At 40.6% G+C, this 17,568-nt stretch overlaps 1 protein-coding gene across 2 annotated transcripts in view; it reads right to left on the bottom strand.

The window, feature by feature from the left end:
- The window catches only part of stk10 (serine/threonine kinase 10), a 158,405-nt gene that overhangs the window by 41,515 nt on the left and 99,322 nt on the right, over window positions 1-17,568 (bottom strand). For both annotated transcript variants that reach the window (XM_072512129.1, XM_072512128.1), the window contains exons 5-11: window positions 13,549-13,621; window positions 10,490-10,684; window positions 7,241-7,322; window positions 4,641-4,775; window positions 2,666-3,346; window positions 753-883; window positions 217-340 (exon numbers count right to left, since the gene is read on the bottom strand). In XM_072512129.1, the coding sequence (XP_072368230.1) occupies window positions 217-340; window positions 753-883; window positions 2,666-3,346; window positions 4,641-4,775; window positions 7,241-7,322; window positions 10,490-10,684; window positions 13,549-13,621 (1,421 nt within the window). The remainder of the gene's footprint in view (window positions 1-216; window positions 341-752; window positions 884-2,665; window positions 3,347-4,640; window positions 4,776-7,240; window positions 7,323-10,489; window positions 10,685-13,548; window positions 13,622-17,568) is intronic.

Raw genomic sequence — 17,568 nt, 5'->3', positions numbered from 1 at the left:
ATTCATGCCAAACGGAATCGGTGAGGGTGCTAGAAGCTGATGTGTGGGCTTCCACGTTTACATTCTTAACTCGTGAAAATGATCACCTTAGTCAGGTGGCTAGCTATCCCTCATGGAAAGTTGGTTATTATCCAAGAGCGGCAGAATTTTGAGTCTCACACAAATGAGAAGCAGCAAGGGTTTGAAAGGAAAACGAGACATTAACACAAATCATACATTCATCTCCTGCTCAAAACGGCGAAGCATTTGCTCTAGCTGCTGTTGCGATTTGAAATTGAGTTGAGCCCGAGCCCGGTGTTCCTCCTTCTGAAGTAACCGCAACTCTCGCAGCTCCTGACGCCTGTCGATTTAAAAAGGAAACCAACAATCATGCAAAGCTTTCATATGATGCACTATAGATAGGGCAATTTTTGAATGAGCCTTACTTTCCCAAATTTCACTGCTCTTTGCCACAAAAAAAACAACCATAGCTAATTTTTTTAATATGAAGAGATTAAGAGGTGTACAAAATTAAAACCATATAATTCTTTTTTTTTGGGTTTTATTCAACTACATATTGCATAGACTTTGCCAATGATCAATGATAATTTCTACTGTTCTTATTATATTATGCAAAATTACAAATTTGCTCAAGCAGATCAAAGGTAAATCCTTTCATTTGAAATAAAAGATTGCAAGTAGATTGCAGTTATTAGAAGGTATTTGTTCAATAGATATAAATCTTTATAGACAAAATAAATGTTTTCACATGCCTTAGGAATCGCATTTCCTCCGTTTTCTTCTCATCCTCCCCAATAATCTTCGATGTAGTGACACTCACTTCCACTCCATCTACAACAAATTTTCGCGTTCTTTTCAGAGTCTTGTTGTATGCCTTGTTACCCTACACAGATAGTATTAGTGCATTTTAAACTTCACGAAATAAAGCACACTTGACTATTTAATTGCATTCTCTAGTTAGTAAACATGGAACATCTATTTTTATACCACTTAATAATTTTGATAGAGTACTGGCTGCTCATATTTTACTTTGTCCATGGGTTCACTTCTCTAACACTGCCCCATACAAGAATCAAGGACAGAAGCCAGCATAATTAGGAGTTGTGTGTATTTTAAATCAGTGGGACAACTATCTCTGCCAAGTTGCCTTTGCTTGGAAACTATTCACTCAAATTACCGGACAGTTAAAATGGCTCATCATTCATTTTGCAACAAAAGAAAAATCAACAGCGAATGCCTGAAATTCCAATATGCGCCATCAGTATCCAAACCTTCATAAAATTACTCTTCAGGCCCAAGCCGGTGTTAAAATGATATGCCTTTCATGAAAAATAAATTTCCGCAAGCAATCAGTACACTCTTTGTGCTTCATGTAATCAGAAGTATTTTGTCCAATAGGTTTTACAACCAAGAGAGTGTACTGGACAGGAGGAAATAACTTGTGATGAAACATTTTGGACCAGTTTGTAAATCTTACATTTAGTATTTAAAATTGATGGCAATCTTGTCTCCTCATTACAAAATTGTGAGCTGGCAGCTTGTCTGGTTTCGAGCTCCCGGATGCAGGTATGCATTATATTATGCTCAGTAAGAAGCCTTACAACACCAGGTTAAAGTCAAACAGGTTTGTTTCAAATCACTAGCTTTCGGCGCACTGCTCCTTCCTTCAGCTTTCTTGCTCCGAAAGCTAGTGATTTGAAACAAACCTGTTGGACTTTAACCTGGTGTTGTAAGACTTCTTACTGTGCTCACCCGAGACCAACGCCGACATCGCCACATCATGGTTATATTATGCTACATAGGATGCGAGTTGCAGTCTTATTAATTTTGGTGTACTTTAGATTTCAGATAATGCAGTTTTTTTTCCTTGTTGGCGTTCCATGCAGCTGCCTTGCAAGTTGATTTATTATTTAACTATGCCACTGATCATTATTGATTGATATTTATCTGCAAATTAACAAGGTATTAAACTAAAGAATCTTTCAGTTTTCAGCCATTCTGGCATTGTGGTCAATAGACGTTCAAACGAGTAGAACTCCACCAGCATTTGGGGCTCTAGTTTCTAGACGTGGCCCCCAAGATTCCATTCTGTTTAATATGGGCAAGAAAATATTCTATTTTATGCAAAGCAACTGTCTCACTTTAGGAAAATAAAAGCTGTCAGATGCTTTTCTGACTATTCACTGCCATTTGGAGAAAGCCCATAACCAAAAGGGATAAATCAACCCTAAGCACCGCGTATCTAGATCTTTCAAATCTTACACAGCTAAAATATGGGTGGAAATAAACTTGATTGGTTACTATAGCTAGAAGTTCTAGGCTTTCTGCCTTCCAGATTTATGGAAAATATTACATCAATACCAAAGTACAATATTATGCCAAAGAAAAAAGATATTACCCCTGGACTAAGAAACCCAAGCTCTCAAGTCTGGTTCGCTGAAAGGAAGTCTGCGTGAATTAATGACGGAGTTTAAAATAAAATGAACCACAATTATGATACATTTTAGAAGTTTCAGTTGCAAATATCATTTGTTGTATTATTGACCTATTTGAAGGGCAATACTTTTCAAAATTAGAAGGATTATAAACATATGTTTGTGTCAAGGCCAGTAAGACAGTGAATTTCAGAACATTTCAGAATATTGTCAAGAACAACATTTCTTACCCGTATTGATAGAGAGCCAGAGCCACTTTCCTTGTTTAAAGAGAGATCAGCTGAAAGGGAAATATTTAAGTCAATGCTATCGGAAGCAGATACGCTACCAGAATCGGAATCCCTCCTGGACTGTATGTTGGCAGAATCTACTGCTCCATTGAGCGTCAATGACTCTGGAACCAGAGTGATTTGTTGATCAGATTTACTTTCTTTATCATTTCCAGTTAGCAATTGCTTTTCATTCTTTGGATCAGCAGTATTCTCAGACGTCTGCATGACCCTTGGGTGGAGAATCTCAGAATTGTCTGCCAAATTTTGTTCAGTGGAATTCTGCTCTGATACCTCGTTCGTTTTTGAAGTTTGTGCAAAAGCACTTATGGCCTCATTTGATTTTCCGTCATTTGTCTGCAAGTCCATTTTAGACTTGTCTTTTGCAGATGGGCTAATTTTACCATCATCGGTTCCAGAGTCGGAGCTGATAGTCTTCACCGAGTTCTCACTCTCTGCTTTGTCACTGTCACCGCTGCATATACCCTCGTCCAGTCCTTCACTGGACTTATCAGCCTGACCTTTGGTAATCACAGGAACAGCACCATTGGTTTCTGAAGGTTGCAAGATCTTGGGAGGTTTCTCTGCTTCCAGACTGATTTGGCTCAACTCAGAGGGACCACGTGTGTGACCTGGAAGAGGCTAAAAAACACTTTGCTTTTACTTAGGTATAATTTATACTTTTAAAATTGTAAGGAAGACTAACAATATGTTTGTTGCATTATGATTGCAAGATGAGAATAAAGTCTTATTATGTAATAGGCTGCATTTTTGTACCAACACCATTTCTATTTCATATGGTTATAAGTACGAGTGTAAACATAACCCTTTCAATGCAATATTTGCATACGCACATGGACATTTAGTACTTTACAAGTCACATAATACAGAAAATAGTAGAATAAAATTAAGGAGGTGTAAAACTAAAGTCTCAGATGGAGCATTTATTCAATGAAAAATGACCGCATTGCAGACAAACAGGATATACATTATAGAATGATGTATCAATGAAAGAAATTATTTACCCCATCTTTGAAAGAGCTATTTAATTGTCCTATTCCCTTTCCCTATGGTCCTGCAATTTTTATTTTTCCCCTTTCGCAGTATACATCTAATTTCCTTTTGAAAGTGACTATCGAATCTGCTTCCACTATTCTTTTCAGGTACTACATTCAAGAGCATTAGTTAGTGCATTCAGCTAATCTTCTTTCTGGTTCTTTTACCAATTATCTTTGTCGGTCATTGGCCCTGTTGCCAGTGGAAAATAGTTTCTCCCTATCTATTGTTAATATCATCCCTAATAATTTTGAACTCCTCTCCATTAACTTTCCCTTAACCTCTCTGCTCTAAGGACAGCAATTCCAGCCTCTCTACATAACTAATTATTCAATCTCAGATAATCAAATTTCTTCTGCACCCCCTCGACTGACAATTTTTTTAGCACAACTTCTTTGATTTGGCAAATTATTATAAACACTATTTTAAAATAGTGTCTCTCGAAGATACAAAGAAAATAAATTACACTGTAATTTCACTTTGAAATAATAAAAGTGGTTTTCAAACACACTAAAAATTACTTTCTACTGGGCAGCATGGTGGTGCAGTGGTTAGCACTGCTGTTCACAATGCTGAGGACTCGGGTTCAATCCTGGCCCACTGTCCGTGTGGAGCTTGCACATTCTCTCCGGTGTCATTGAGAGTCCCACCCCCCACAAAGATGGGCAGGGTAATAGGTGGATTGGCCATGCTAAATTGCCCCTAATTGGGGGAAAAAAAAGAATTGGGTACTCTAAATTTAGTTTTAAAAAATTACTTTCTATTCCACATACACGCTCCTATATAGGCATGCCAGACTACATCAATGCAACTTTCTCGCGGCCTGGTTTAGATTTAAAACACAATTCTAAAAGTAGATGTTATTTCAATTTGCACTTACAGATAATGGTTCTGATGAGTCATCATCTTCTGCTTCCTCTCTATTGTCTTCTATTTCCTCCATCACTTCAGCTTTGGCCTCTGCCACCAGTTCCCGGAGTGGTTTATTACTGCTGACGTTGCTCACAAAAGGGTGCTGTTAAAACGAGAGATTAATTATGCTGACTGGATTAATTCAGTTGCTACTACACACAGCTGCATTTAAATTATGTTTTGGACACCACTAGATTTCACACAGTTCCAGATTATGTGCTGTGTGTGGGGTGGGAGTGGGGTGGGGTGGGGGGGGGGGGGGGAGATCATTTTAAGAATTAAGCAAACAGCAACATCCCATCACCGAGCATCGTAAAGTGAATATTTGCAAACTCTTGTCGCTGCAGGAACATCAACCTCTACACCCCCACCCATGAGATGGGAGTTGTGCTTCTACTAAAAAGATGCAACAGCTTCATAAATTGCATTTGAATGATGTTGAGAACTCAGTACAAAGTACATACACGTCTACACACATTTCTGCTCATCTAGCGTGATTGTAGGTTAAAGACTAATTAAGCACACTGGCACTTTTAGACTACATTAATGAGCAGTTAAACAATGCAATACATTGCTTTGCCACAACAGAGCGCAAAAATATTTGATGTCAACATATTCATTCTATTCAAATTAACTAAAATTATTCATCACGGAGTTTCAATCATGATGGTCAGTACGATTTAGCAGGTTCGGAATCCAAAATACTCCAACAGCATGAAATTACACTGGATGATGGAGTGAGCCTTGGGCCTAGTGCTGGAGTCCCTACTTCTGAAGCAAGGCGCAGTGTACAAAGCCCTCTGGAGATAGCATTAGTGAGTAGAGATCGCAGATTCCTAAATTTGGGTTGGCGTGCAACAGATATTCGCATCAGTGTGTATGGGTGCCCTACAGCCCTTCATCGTGCGGGTTTTGGGAGCCCATAAAACCATCCGTAGCACAGAACTAGCCACTTTAAACCAAATAGTATGAGAATGGTTACGCCAAGGAGCATTTAAATTGTGGCCTGTTAATCAGCCCGCAAATCCTTTCATTCCAGGGCGGCAGGGGAGAGAGAGGGGGGGGGGGGGGGGGGGGGAGGAGAAGAGGGGGAGGAATGAATGAAAACAAACATATTGGATATTATCAGCCTTCATTGCAAACATTCTCCATTTCATAATAAAAACTTCAGTAATGTTTCATTCCCTTTTAAAAATATGCCAGGCACTTCCATGATGACCGAAGCTAAAAATGGAATTTACTAAGTAACTAACATCCGCGACTATACGATCACGCAGCACAGGAAACTCATTTTTAAGCCGTTCCTTAGTTTATCACAGGCAATAAACTTTCTCCCATTGTTACTATACACTCCTGCGAAACCACATCGACTGTAGCCTGCGCACAGTGTGTGTCGACAATCTCCTCACCCTCAAAAGAAATTTCAGCAATTGAAAATTTAGTAATTTGTTGAAAAATTTTAATTTAAGCCAAAAACTTTTTAAAAATTCTGCACATTTGACAATGTCAGGTATATTTAATAAAAGTTTTGATAGCGTACCTTTCTTTTAAAAAAAAAATGCACAGTAACCCCTCCTGATCCACAAGAAACAGAAAACAATAAAATATCTCTCGACCTCTCACTGACTATGTTAATAAGCTTTGTGAAATTTAGATGTGTTTGTGCCATTACAATGCAGCTGCTGATTTAAAACAGATTAACTTTGATGTTGGATTCTCAAAATAAAAAATTCTAACTTTAAAAACTTTGGCACAGATCAACTGTAGCCACCGTGTAGTTAGAGGTAACCAATCTCAAAACAAATGCTGTTTGCATTGCTACAATGTCCAGGCTGGTTTACACCAAACAAAATATACACAGCATGGTTACACGTGCTTTCTTCCATAAAAGTTTTTTAAAATTCACTCTTCTCGAAGGAAAACAGAATGTTACAGAAACAGAACTAAAAAAATCCGAAACACAACCGGACTACAAGGCATTGTAGTGATCTCCAATAAGTCAACTGAAAGACAAAGAACATTTGGCCCAAGGCCGATAAAAGCCAGTTACGATTATAGCAATTTCTGTTCCATGTTTGAAGCCGAAACCCACACCATTATGAAAATCATCTTTTTCCAACTTCATTTTATTCTAATACAGGCCCCGACAAAATATCTTCTTTAATACGATCTATTTTGCTATTGTTTAATCTTTCCCAAATCCACTCACTATGCCAGCACCCATGAAAAATTGAATCAATACCCATTATAGACTGGATAGCTGATTGAAAGTTTAAGGTTGAAATTTAACCTCAGCATTATTCTAACATTCAGACATCATGGCTACAGCATTTAATAAAAATCTATAGAACGTCTCAACTTCCCATTAACACACATTTTTCTAGGTAGTAATGAAAGACAGTGGTTCATTTTTATCAATTAAAAATGGATAGAAATGCCACAAACAATCCCATGGCAACTGAAGAGTTGCTTTAAGTAGCATGAGACATAAAAATAGACAAATACCTCTAATTTGACAAAGGCACAATCCCATGACATGAAACTAGATTATGCTTCTCACATTCTCACCTGCAATAGCTGAGCAGCACTAAGGCGGGTATCCGGATTCTTATCCAGTGCTTTCTTCAGAAAATCTTTAAAATCTTTAGACCTGAAGAGATGACAGTTCCAATATACTTCAAATAAATATTTTATTTAATAACCCGGCTCAACTCAATCAGGTTCAAATCATATTTTCTATTCAGTATTGAAAATGGTGCCCAACAATTCTAAATTCAACAGTGCTTTACATCAAAAAGGCAGCATGCTGTAAACGCCTTCAAAACCCTTTCCATCATCCACACCAGGCTCAAACCCGGAATAATACGCAACCCTCACCTGGGTAGGTGCAACACACAAGAGGTTGGACATCATCGAAGCACACAGCTTCACTTGATCAGCACCTCCCACCGTCTCCATCATTGTCGCACCATGGCGACATTTGTGGTTATCTACAGGATATGGTGCAGCAACCCTAAGACGGCTGCAGTGCTTCAAGGAGAACTCTTAAATGCACTTTCTTCAGACAAGGAAATGAGGCTTTCCTCACATCACCAACATCCCTAGAACATTTTTTAAAAACCTCAAACAAACCAAATCATTTCTTAAGCAAAAAAATCATCTTTTAAAATTTAACTGCATTAATGAATGCGCGCAGTAGCTGTTCGCGGGTCTCCAAACCAAGAAATCCACTTGGGCAGAAAGTTTTATATGCCTGGCAAAGTGGACACGTTTCCCCCTGAGTTCTCACTGGACCGACAGAGGTTATGGGACGACCTGATAGAAGTCTACAAATCAGGAGGAGCTTGGACAGAGTGGATAGTCAGAAGCTTTTCCCCAGGGTGGAAGAGTTAATTACTAGGGGGAATAGATTTAAGGTGCGAGGGAAGGTTTTTTTATTTTATTTTTAAAAAATTTATTTATTTTTACACATAGGGTAGTGGGTGCTTGGAACACGCTGCCGTAGGTGGTGGGGAAGCAGGTACGATAGTGAGTTATAAGGGGCATGTTGACAGATACATGAATAGGATGAGAGAGGAGGGATACGGATCCCGGAAGCTTAGACAATTTTAGGTTAGACGGTCGGCTACAGGTTTGGAGGGCCGAAGGGCCAGTTCCTGTGCTGCACTTTCCTTTCTTCTTTTTTCTAACCACTTACCCATGCTCAAGGTTTTCTTAGTGAAGACTTAACAGTGCTCATAGGGGTATGGCTGGGGTTTAACCTGATAACGTGTTGCAGCCTAACATAACTTTGCCTGCTCAACTAGCCATCACTCTACTTGTTAAGAGAATGAACAATGGGATTACCCAAAGCAGACTATGAAATCTCAGTGCCAGTGACAACTGCATCCTTGCAGGTTCCATTACTGAACCTGTCTTGCTGGTCAGTCATTAGCATTCTACTGCATTCGTGTTTAGATACTGTTCTCACACCAGTACTACCTCTTCCAGCAGCTGCCATCCCAAGTCACCATTTCTTCATCAGTTACAGAAGTGCCATAAGTGTGGTGCAAATTCCTAAAGAGAAGCTTAATTATCCATCCTGATGTTCTTCATACAGAATTGAATACCACTCACTCATAGGAATCACAAGTAAGATGGTCCAAGGAATCTTTTGTTTAAAAAAAAGTCTTCCTTGCCGAGTAATTGGGTGATGGGTCAAAGAGCTATACCTTGATTGACCATTCCCCTCTTTGTCATAAATCCAAAAGCTGTTCTGTGGCATGGGCAGAAGCTATGAAATTTGAAAGACATATATCATTGCCCGTTGATCGCTGGTCATTCATGGCATTTCCCCAAATCTCCCAAACTCATGGAGACCAAAGGTGTTATTTTTCCTGGGAGGACTGGGGGCATGGAAAAGAGAAAGAATTTTTGTTTAATTAATTGGAGATATGTCAGTGACTGGGGGAAAAAAATCCAATCCTACATTGAGCCAGTGCCAAATTAATGCTAGATTTGCTGCACATTGCAGACACCCTTGTAGAATTGGGTAGAAGGAAGCTCTACATCAGCACTTGAGAAAAGATTTGTTCAATTACAACCATGGATTTCAATCAGATTGAAGTGAATTGAGACTTCACAAGTACATTAGGTTTAGGAATCGCTTGGCCAATCAAGAAAATACAATCTCTTTTCCCCATTTGAAAGTCAAAGTGTATATTTTTAAAATATATAATGAAAGTCAAACATCAGCAAATAATAATGTTACTTAAAATATAAAATAACAGGGCTAAGATTAGTCTGGCAAATGGAGCCTTTCCCTCGAGTCTGTCATGAAACTTCATTTTAGTCCCTGCTGAAGATGGGAACATTTTGGGGTCTGGAACCCAAGTGAGCAACATGCACGCCAGTTTTTCTCGCAAAACAAACCTCATCTGAGCTCCCCAACCCATTAGGGGGGGGGGGGGGGGGGGGGGAAATGGGTGGGATGGCACACCTACGCCATCAAAGGAAGGATTTTGAATTAAATGGACTATGGCATGGGTCAGAAAGTTCACCATCGCTCAGGTTTGTCAGATTGCAGCACAACATGGAGGAGACCTGGAAAGACAAGGAGCCTACTTTTTTTGAACACCAAGATTTTCTCAGTTTATCACCAAGTCAAACAATGGAATCAAATTGCAGAGATCCAAGAGAACGGTCAAATTTGATTCCTATCCACAGCTCCACTAATCCAAACTAGCCAATGTCCCACCTGCTGCACGGATACAGTAAGATTGGCCTCGCATCCCTGCCTGTAAATACTATTCTTAAATTCATCTGTTTGAACCCAGGTACATAAGAAACAATGTTGCACTCTGTGGTGAGGTTTTCCTCCTGGATTTAACAAATGCAGTTTAATCTCAGCACCATGGGGTGCCAATGGGTACAATTTGTTCAATGATGCCAGACTGACTGGCTTTTTCTGATGGTGGCCAGCTGATGCAACAATTTCTTACGGGTGCGACTCACGAAAGAGAAAAATCACCAAACCAGTGCTTCACGCTCTGGTCACAATCAGGAGTGACAGCAATGCAGAATATACCAAAATGCTTAGAAATGTTTGAATCTATAGTAAATACTGGTGCAGACATGTCACTCCAGATCCCAGTGCTTTGCAGTATGGGATAAAACTTGCAGCAGCCTCTATTTTAGCTTCCTAGAATCTCTGTTGTATTCTTATGCATGCACAGATGAAAACATGCAAATTAGAATTGGTTAGAAAACACTTTCCTCCTCCCCCCAAATAGGTTTGGGTAAAAAAAGAAATAACTTGGGCAATAATTCAGTTATTACCATTTTGATGGATTGTCCAGCGTTGGAGGGTCACTCTTGGCAATTTTCAACAGAACTCTCATTGGATTTAACTCATGGTGAGGTGGCTCTATCTGAGCCATTTCAATCAATGTTATACCCAAGGACCAGATGTCAGATTTATAATCATATGGAGTATCTTTCATGGTCTCGCACATCACCACTTCTGGGGCCATCCTAAAAGTAAGCCAAAAAAAGTAATAACAGAAAAGAAAACAGAATTTAGCAAAATTGAGAATTTCTTAATTAACAGAATTCTGCAATGGTTAAATACATACAGGTTTGAATAAAATTCTGAATACATATAATCACCTATGGTTTATTGACATAAGACATATGTATACAAGGCACATTGTTTAAAACTAAAACAAAATCAAACAAACGACAACAGTCAAATTAATGGGCGGCAATTTGGTATTGTTAATCCAGTGAAAAGTCAAAGTATGAATACTAAACAGATATTTATGCACATCAACAGGTTTAGCAAGTAGCCAAGTTAGAAATGATGGCATATTCATAAATGTTACAATTTTGTTAATGGCACAATGGCATATAATTTAACATGTATAGTATATGTACACAATGGCATACTTTCTGTTCTCATTAAAATCATTGACCTGAAATGCTAACTGTACTACTCTCTCCACAGGAGCTGCCTAATCTGAATGTTTCCAGCATTTTGTTCCTATTCCACTTTTTTTCTTTTTGATTGCACTGGCAATTTGGCTAAAGTACATCGTAGCCTCCCAAGTGTTTTGTTAAGGTAAAGTCTTCAAGGCTGAAATTATTATTATTATTTTTTTTTTAAAGTGCTACAAAAACTCCAACTCTGGCAGCAACTGCGGGGAGAGAAAATTGGAGTTAGCGTATTGAGTCTAATATGACTTATTTGGAACTTAGCTGATTGACTCTCAGTGACACCTTTCCTAGCACATCAGGCCAGGTTTTGCAACAACTTCTATATTAAAAGCATAGGTACATATACTCAAAGTTCTTTCTAAAAGTCAATCACTAGAGTTTGTGCATGGCAGGGTATAAAATTATTCTTTATAGACGTGCCTGGAGGCCCTAGTTTCTACCCCCCTAGCCCCCTCCCTCCCTAATTACAATGGGGCGATTGAGTGTCAAGGGTTTATCATCTCTCTCAAGAGAGATTGCTGGCGCAATCCACCGGCCACGTTGGGCTCCCGTTCGAGCGCAGTGTGGCCGGTGGATGCCTGAAGAGGCCTCCCGCGGGTTTCCCTGCAGTCATCCGACCTCGTGGGATCTACCCAAGACCCAAAGGCACTGGAGTCAGAGCATGGCCAAAAGGGGCGGAACCAAACGGCGCAAGTCGAAGTCGGTTTGAAACCGACTTTGGCGAACTTACCCGGGATCTACTGGCCTTCCCAGTGCATTTGCCACCAGGCAGTGTTCAGTATAGGTCCATACAATTTTGGATCAGGCAGAGTGGCACCGTGGGGTCTCCTGGGCTATTGGTGACCTCTGGGTCGTCAGGGACTGAGGGGTGCCATGCCCATGAAAGATGGGTGATGTGGTTTTGAAGGGTGGGGGGTGTGCATGGCAGGTAAATAGGGGCTCTAGTTGTGTCCATGTCTGTGTGGGAGGTGACATGGCTCATGCGTGGGGAGTGTGGTGGACCCACAAGCTCACTTAGAGATCAGGGCACCCTTTCAAAATGGCGGCCCCATCTCAGAATTCAACTCACCAGTGCTGAAAAAAATTCTGATTGTGTGCTAAACCGGTGAGAAACTCCCCAGGGCCCAAAAGAGTGACTAAGTGTCATTGGATAGGGGTGAGTAATTCACCGGCAGAGCCGGTGGGAAGCTCCCTGAAAAACCGCCACAAATGAACTTGAAATTTCCATGTTGAATCGCGCCTTATATAGCTGCAAAGGTGGAGGGATGGAAGGTAATAAGTTTGGTCATTGTAGCTCAACAATATGGTGTAATGTTTGGTGGAGTAGCTTGCCTTTTCCTGCCCATTAGTTCATGGATGTGACAACTCTGAAATCAAAGGTAAAGATAAGCAGGGGAATTCTCAGCCAGCGGGATCCTCCAGTCTGCCGGCAGAGCACTCACATCCGCGGGTTCTCCGATGGCATGAGATGGCAACAATGCGAATCCCGTTGCCCAGCTGCAGTAACGGAGAATCCCGCTGCCGGTGGGGGTACGTCGTGCCGGAAAACGTATCGGCTGACTGGAGAATGAGAGGGGAGTCGGTGGGGGTGCGGGATTCAGGGGTCCGCAAGGGCATCCCCTCTCTGCTGTAAATTGGGTGATAATAACAGTTTATGGGCTAACTAAACAATCTGCTTTGCAGATTCACAGCTGACCTTATTTGGCACCCATTTTAATTTTATTTTAAAAAGTGTTCATCAACAGCAACTTGCATTTGTCGAGTCTAATACATTAATATTCCAAGGCACTTAATATTAGAGACATTGGCCAAGTAGCGGGGCATTTAGAAGGCTTGGCTGGGTGGCACTGTGGTGCAATGGTTAGCACCGCTGCCTCACAGCACTGAGGCCCCGGGTTCGATTCCGGCCCCGGGTCCCTGTCCGTGTGGAGTTTGCACATTCTCCCGGTGTCCGCATGGGTCTCACCCCACAACCCAACAAGATATGTAGGGTAGGTGAATTGATCACGCTAAATTGCCCCTTAATTGGAAGTGGTTACTCTAAATTTATACAAAAAAAAAAATACAAGGCTTATCCAAAGGCACAGTGGAATGTAGGTCTTGGAAATTATTTTTTAAGGCAAGCAACAACTAGGTATGTTCAGGAATTTGTACCAATAAAACTGAAACAAATGAAAAGAAACATCCCAAATATATAAAATACAAAAACGCATTCAAAACAGAAGCCACGAGTTTACTCTTAACCCCTCCACTTTGAGCAGCATGTACAGATCAAAAACTTTTCAAATCCAAGGGAGAAAGTTGCATATAAAGTTTAACTAACCACAATGTGCTTTTTTCCCCACTGGTACCGTCTGTCCCACTGTTTGTGCTCCTAAAAGGCCACCTCCATTTTTACTTACCAATATGGCGTTCCAATGAAAGTCTCTCTCTTTTGCAGTGTTTTCGTGTTTTTTGCCGAAACACCAAAGTCAGCTGTGAAGGAACAAATATTATTACACTTTTAGATAACTCTTTGTAGGAGGTGCTTGGCAACGATTCCAGTCTTCCAATTCAACACCATATGGATTTAATACTAAAACATTGCAGCATGTTATCTGATTAAGAGCAGAGCTGTAACCAATGCCATAAAAGTAACCTCATGTTTACATAACCTACAACAATTTCTATCAATGGGGCTGTCCTTCATAAAAAGCTGCACACAAAAGAGAACCTGCATTTAGTTAGTATCTTCACAACCACTCATCTCAACAGGTTTACTGTCAATTCGATGACAGACAAAATCAAAAGAAGTCATTCATCGTGATCGGCTTGGCAGCAAGGAGAGCCCCTCCACAAAATTTGATTTAGATGGGCATACATGGAAGACTACAGAATCCTCAAGCAGATCTTATATGGGGAATTGTCTCAGGGCAAACTACATGTGGGTGATCAGTACTAACGATACAAACACACCCTAAAGAAAGAGACTTACAAACTTCTACATTGTTACACTGAGTACATGCAAAAATAGATTCAAAAACAGCTTCTTCCCCGCTGTTGCCAGACTCCTAAATGGCCCTCGAATGGACTGATCTAATCAATACTACACTCCTGTAAGCTTCACCTGATGTCAGTGTCTATGTATTTACATTGTGTACCTTATCATAGAATTTACAGTGAAGGAGGTCATTCGGCCCATCGAGTCTGCACCGGCTCTTGGAAAGAGCACCCTACCCAAGGTCAACACCTCCACCCTATCCCCATAACCCAGTAACCCGACACCAAGGGCAATTTATCATGGCCAATCCACCTAACCTGCACATCTTTGGACTGTGGGAGGAAACCGGAGCACCCGGAGGAAACCCACGCACACACGGGGAGGATGTGCAGACTCCGCACAGACAGTGACCCAAGCCGGAATTGAACCTGGGACCCTGGAGCTGTGAAGCAATTGTGTTATCCACAATGCTGCCGTGCTGCCCTATTACATATTTTCTTTTCATGTACTAAATCTGTTTGAGCTGCTCGCAGAAAAATACTCGTCACTGTACCTCAGTATATGTGACAATAAACAAATCCAATCCAATCCTTGGGAAAACAATGCAGCTGACCAGACCTTGCGGAGATGAGCAATGAAATTTGGTTTAGCCTGCTGCGAAGGTCACCTACGCCAGGCATTGTGAAAGTCCCGCAGGCGGGTGTTGGGAGGGTCGCGGCGATCCCGATCGCGCAAATCCACGAACACCCAGCTTTTAATAACGCCGCTGTAAGCGGCCTTCAAAATGGCCACGAACATATTAATAAAATGCGGTCGCACTGCGCAAGCGTGCCCACTCATCGGTGCGCATGTGCAGAGTTATACGGTCGCAGCATTTTTTTGTACAAGTTCAGGGGAGTTTTTATTTGATACAATTTAACAGGAAAAAAATGCAGAAACTGAAAGTGTTTTCATCCTCTAGAAATTGGAGCTTCAACAAATTACACCTAAACATTACAAGGTAAGAGAAAATGGTGGGCCACGAAGGTCGGCCGACGTGGGCCGCGAAGGTCAGCTGGTTGGTAAAAATGGGTCCTCAGAAAAAAAAAAGTTTGAAAAACACTGATCTACACCAAACTCTCAACATCCAACATGCCCAGAGAAAGGCCAGAGCCTTGTGCAGCTACTGAACATCCTCCAAGGACCAAAACTAGCAGTTCTGCAGACATTAAGCTGATCCCACATTGGACTTCTTAGTCATGCGAGAGAAGACATTGAAATCTCTTACAGCATGGCAATACCTCAATACCGAGGAGTCTATCACCACAGCCAATCAAGTACTTTTGAAGTGTTGCAGCTGTTAATGTTGGAAACTTGGCAGCCAATAGATAATCTATTGCGATATTGAGGGATAAATATTGGCCATACAGTAGGGATAACTGCTTTGAAAGTGACATGAGATATTTTACATCGACCTGAGGGGGAAGACCAGGCTTTTTATTCAAAAGACAGAGCTGCACTGACTCAGTTACTGGAGTGTCGCTACATTTTGAGCTCAAGACTTGCAATGAAACTTGAACCCATTGGCCCGAGACAAGAATTACAGCCGGCAAAGACAACGATAGTAAAAGGGTCAAAGTTCATTATCAATGTGCCATGTTTCCATCTGTAACGTTTAAAGTCATAATGTGCATCAATCTGATCAAATGGGCTGCTTATCTACGGTGGGTAAATACAAGACGACATTGGAGAAGGAAGAAAAATATCTAGTTGCCAAACCATGATCATTCCTGGGTTGGGTATGAGAACAGGAAGGACTCAGCAACATTTTAAAAGCCTTAGAAGCATGAAGTAAAGAATATCATTAGTCCTTCAACATTTAAGTCACAGATTAAATTAACTGGGAGCGGAGGGAATAATTAATTTTTTGCTGTTTATTAAATGAGAGAATTTTGTACTTTGCCATGCCGGCGAGAGAGTCAAATGTGGCAGGGTTTTTTGGAAAAAGAATTCTTGGGATTTTCATATCTACGATGAAGGTTTAGCTGCTGATCAGTTCTCATACAATGTTACACAATCTTATTATGAAACAGGAAATACACAGGAAATCTTACAGGATTCAAACCTATTATTTAAAAAATGCAACAGGGAAGAACAAAAGACCCAGAATTCTAAACCATAACAAAAGCTGCAAAACCCAAACATAATAGAACACTAACATTTATAGATCTGCCACATTCAATATAGATCAGCCAGTGAAGTGGTTGCGTTTAAGTAGTACTACAATTTTCTGCAGCATCTTGGCAAACAACTTGCATAACTTATACGGTTTAGTGCAGAAGAATTTTACAACAGCTCCAGAAGTAGATACCATCCTCTAATGATATAATAATCTGCCCTTCAGAATTGCAGAACAAAAAAAAGATCAACTAAGAATTGTAATGGCCCATTTAACAAAACAAAATCTTGTTCTGCAGTAGCATACACACCAAAGACTAGCCAAAAGCAAGCAGAGATCCTGCTTTTTACAAATGGGTTGGGACCAAATTCAATCCGCAAGTAACGATTTTCCTTAAAACTGGCATTGTGTTTCCACGAGGGAACGCTTCAGCCTACTCGATCGAAACAAATCTCGGAACAAGTAGACTGGCACAATTCTGCAGTACGGACTGTGTTAGTAGATGATCAATAACTGACATAAATCGACCAGCTATGATAAAAGGAGACAAACAACCACAATCCAGTTATAAAATGAATCAAAATTACTATACCCGGAGTTACCCTCAATATTCATTGTACCACCAATACAAGTCTGCAAGCCTGTCTGTAAAACCAGCATTTTAGGTAAATTGGTATTACATAAATTCAGGAATTAGTTGGAATGGTGTTATATTTTGTATTATAATGCTCCTGCATTGGTGCCGAGTTTTTTTTACTACATTTAATGTGCTCTATGGGCGACATGATGGGACAGTGGTACGCACTGCTGCCTGATGGCGCCAAGGCCCGGGTTCGATCTCAGCCCCGGGTCACTGTGTGGAGTTTACACATTCCCCCAGTACGCGCGGTCTCAACTCCCTCTTCCCCACCCCCCCCACACAACCCAAAGATGTGCAGGGTGGGTGGATTGGCCATGCTAAATTGTCCCTTAATTGGGAAAAAAAGAATCGGGCACTCAAAAAAATTAAATGTGATCTATGTCCGCAAGTTGTTGTTATGAGTCAGACCAGAATCTGAGGCTTGCTACAAGTGTGGATCTTATCGTTTTCAACTTGCGCCAAGTACATAAAAAATCATTCCAAAAAAAAAAAATTCAAGCCAAGTACATGGCTCCGGAGAGTTCAAAAATGACGAATGTGCTTTCAGAAAGCACCTCATGTCTTCAGGGCATCTTTAAGCACTCCATAATTCTACTTTTAAAAAAAAGTATTGAGATTTTACATTTTAGAAAATAACACAAAGT

Source organism: Scyliorhinus torazame, chromosome 7, assembly GCF_047496885.1.
Source record: "Scyliorhinus torazame isolate Kashiwa2021f chromosome 7, sScyTor2.1, whole genome shotgun sequence".
In the NCBI taxonomy this organism is placed as follows: domain Eukaryota; kingdom Metazoa; phylum Chordata; class Chondrichthyes; order Carcharhiniformes; family Scyliorhinidae; genus Scyliorhinus; species Scyliorhinus torazame.
The sequence above is the reverse complement of the archived record's forward strand: the minus strand, read 5'-3'. Positions and strand labels throughout refer to the sequence as shown.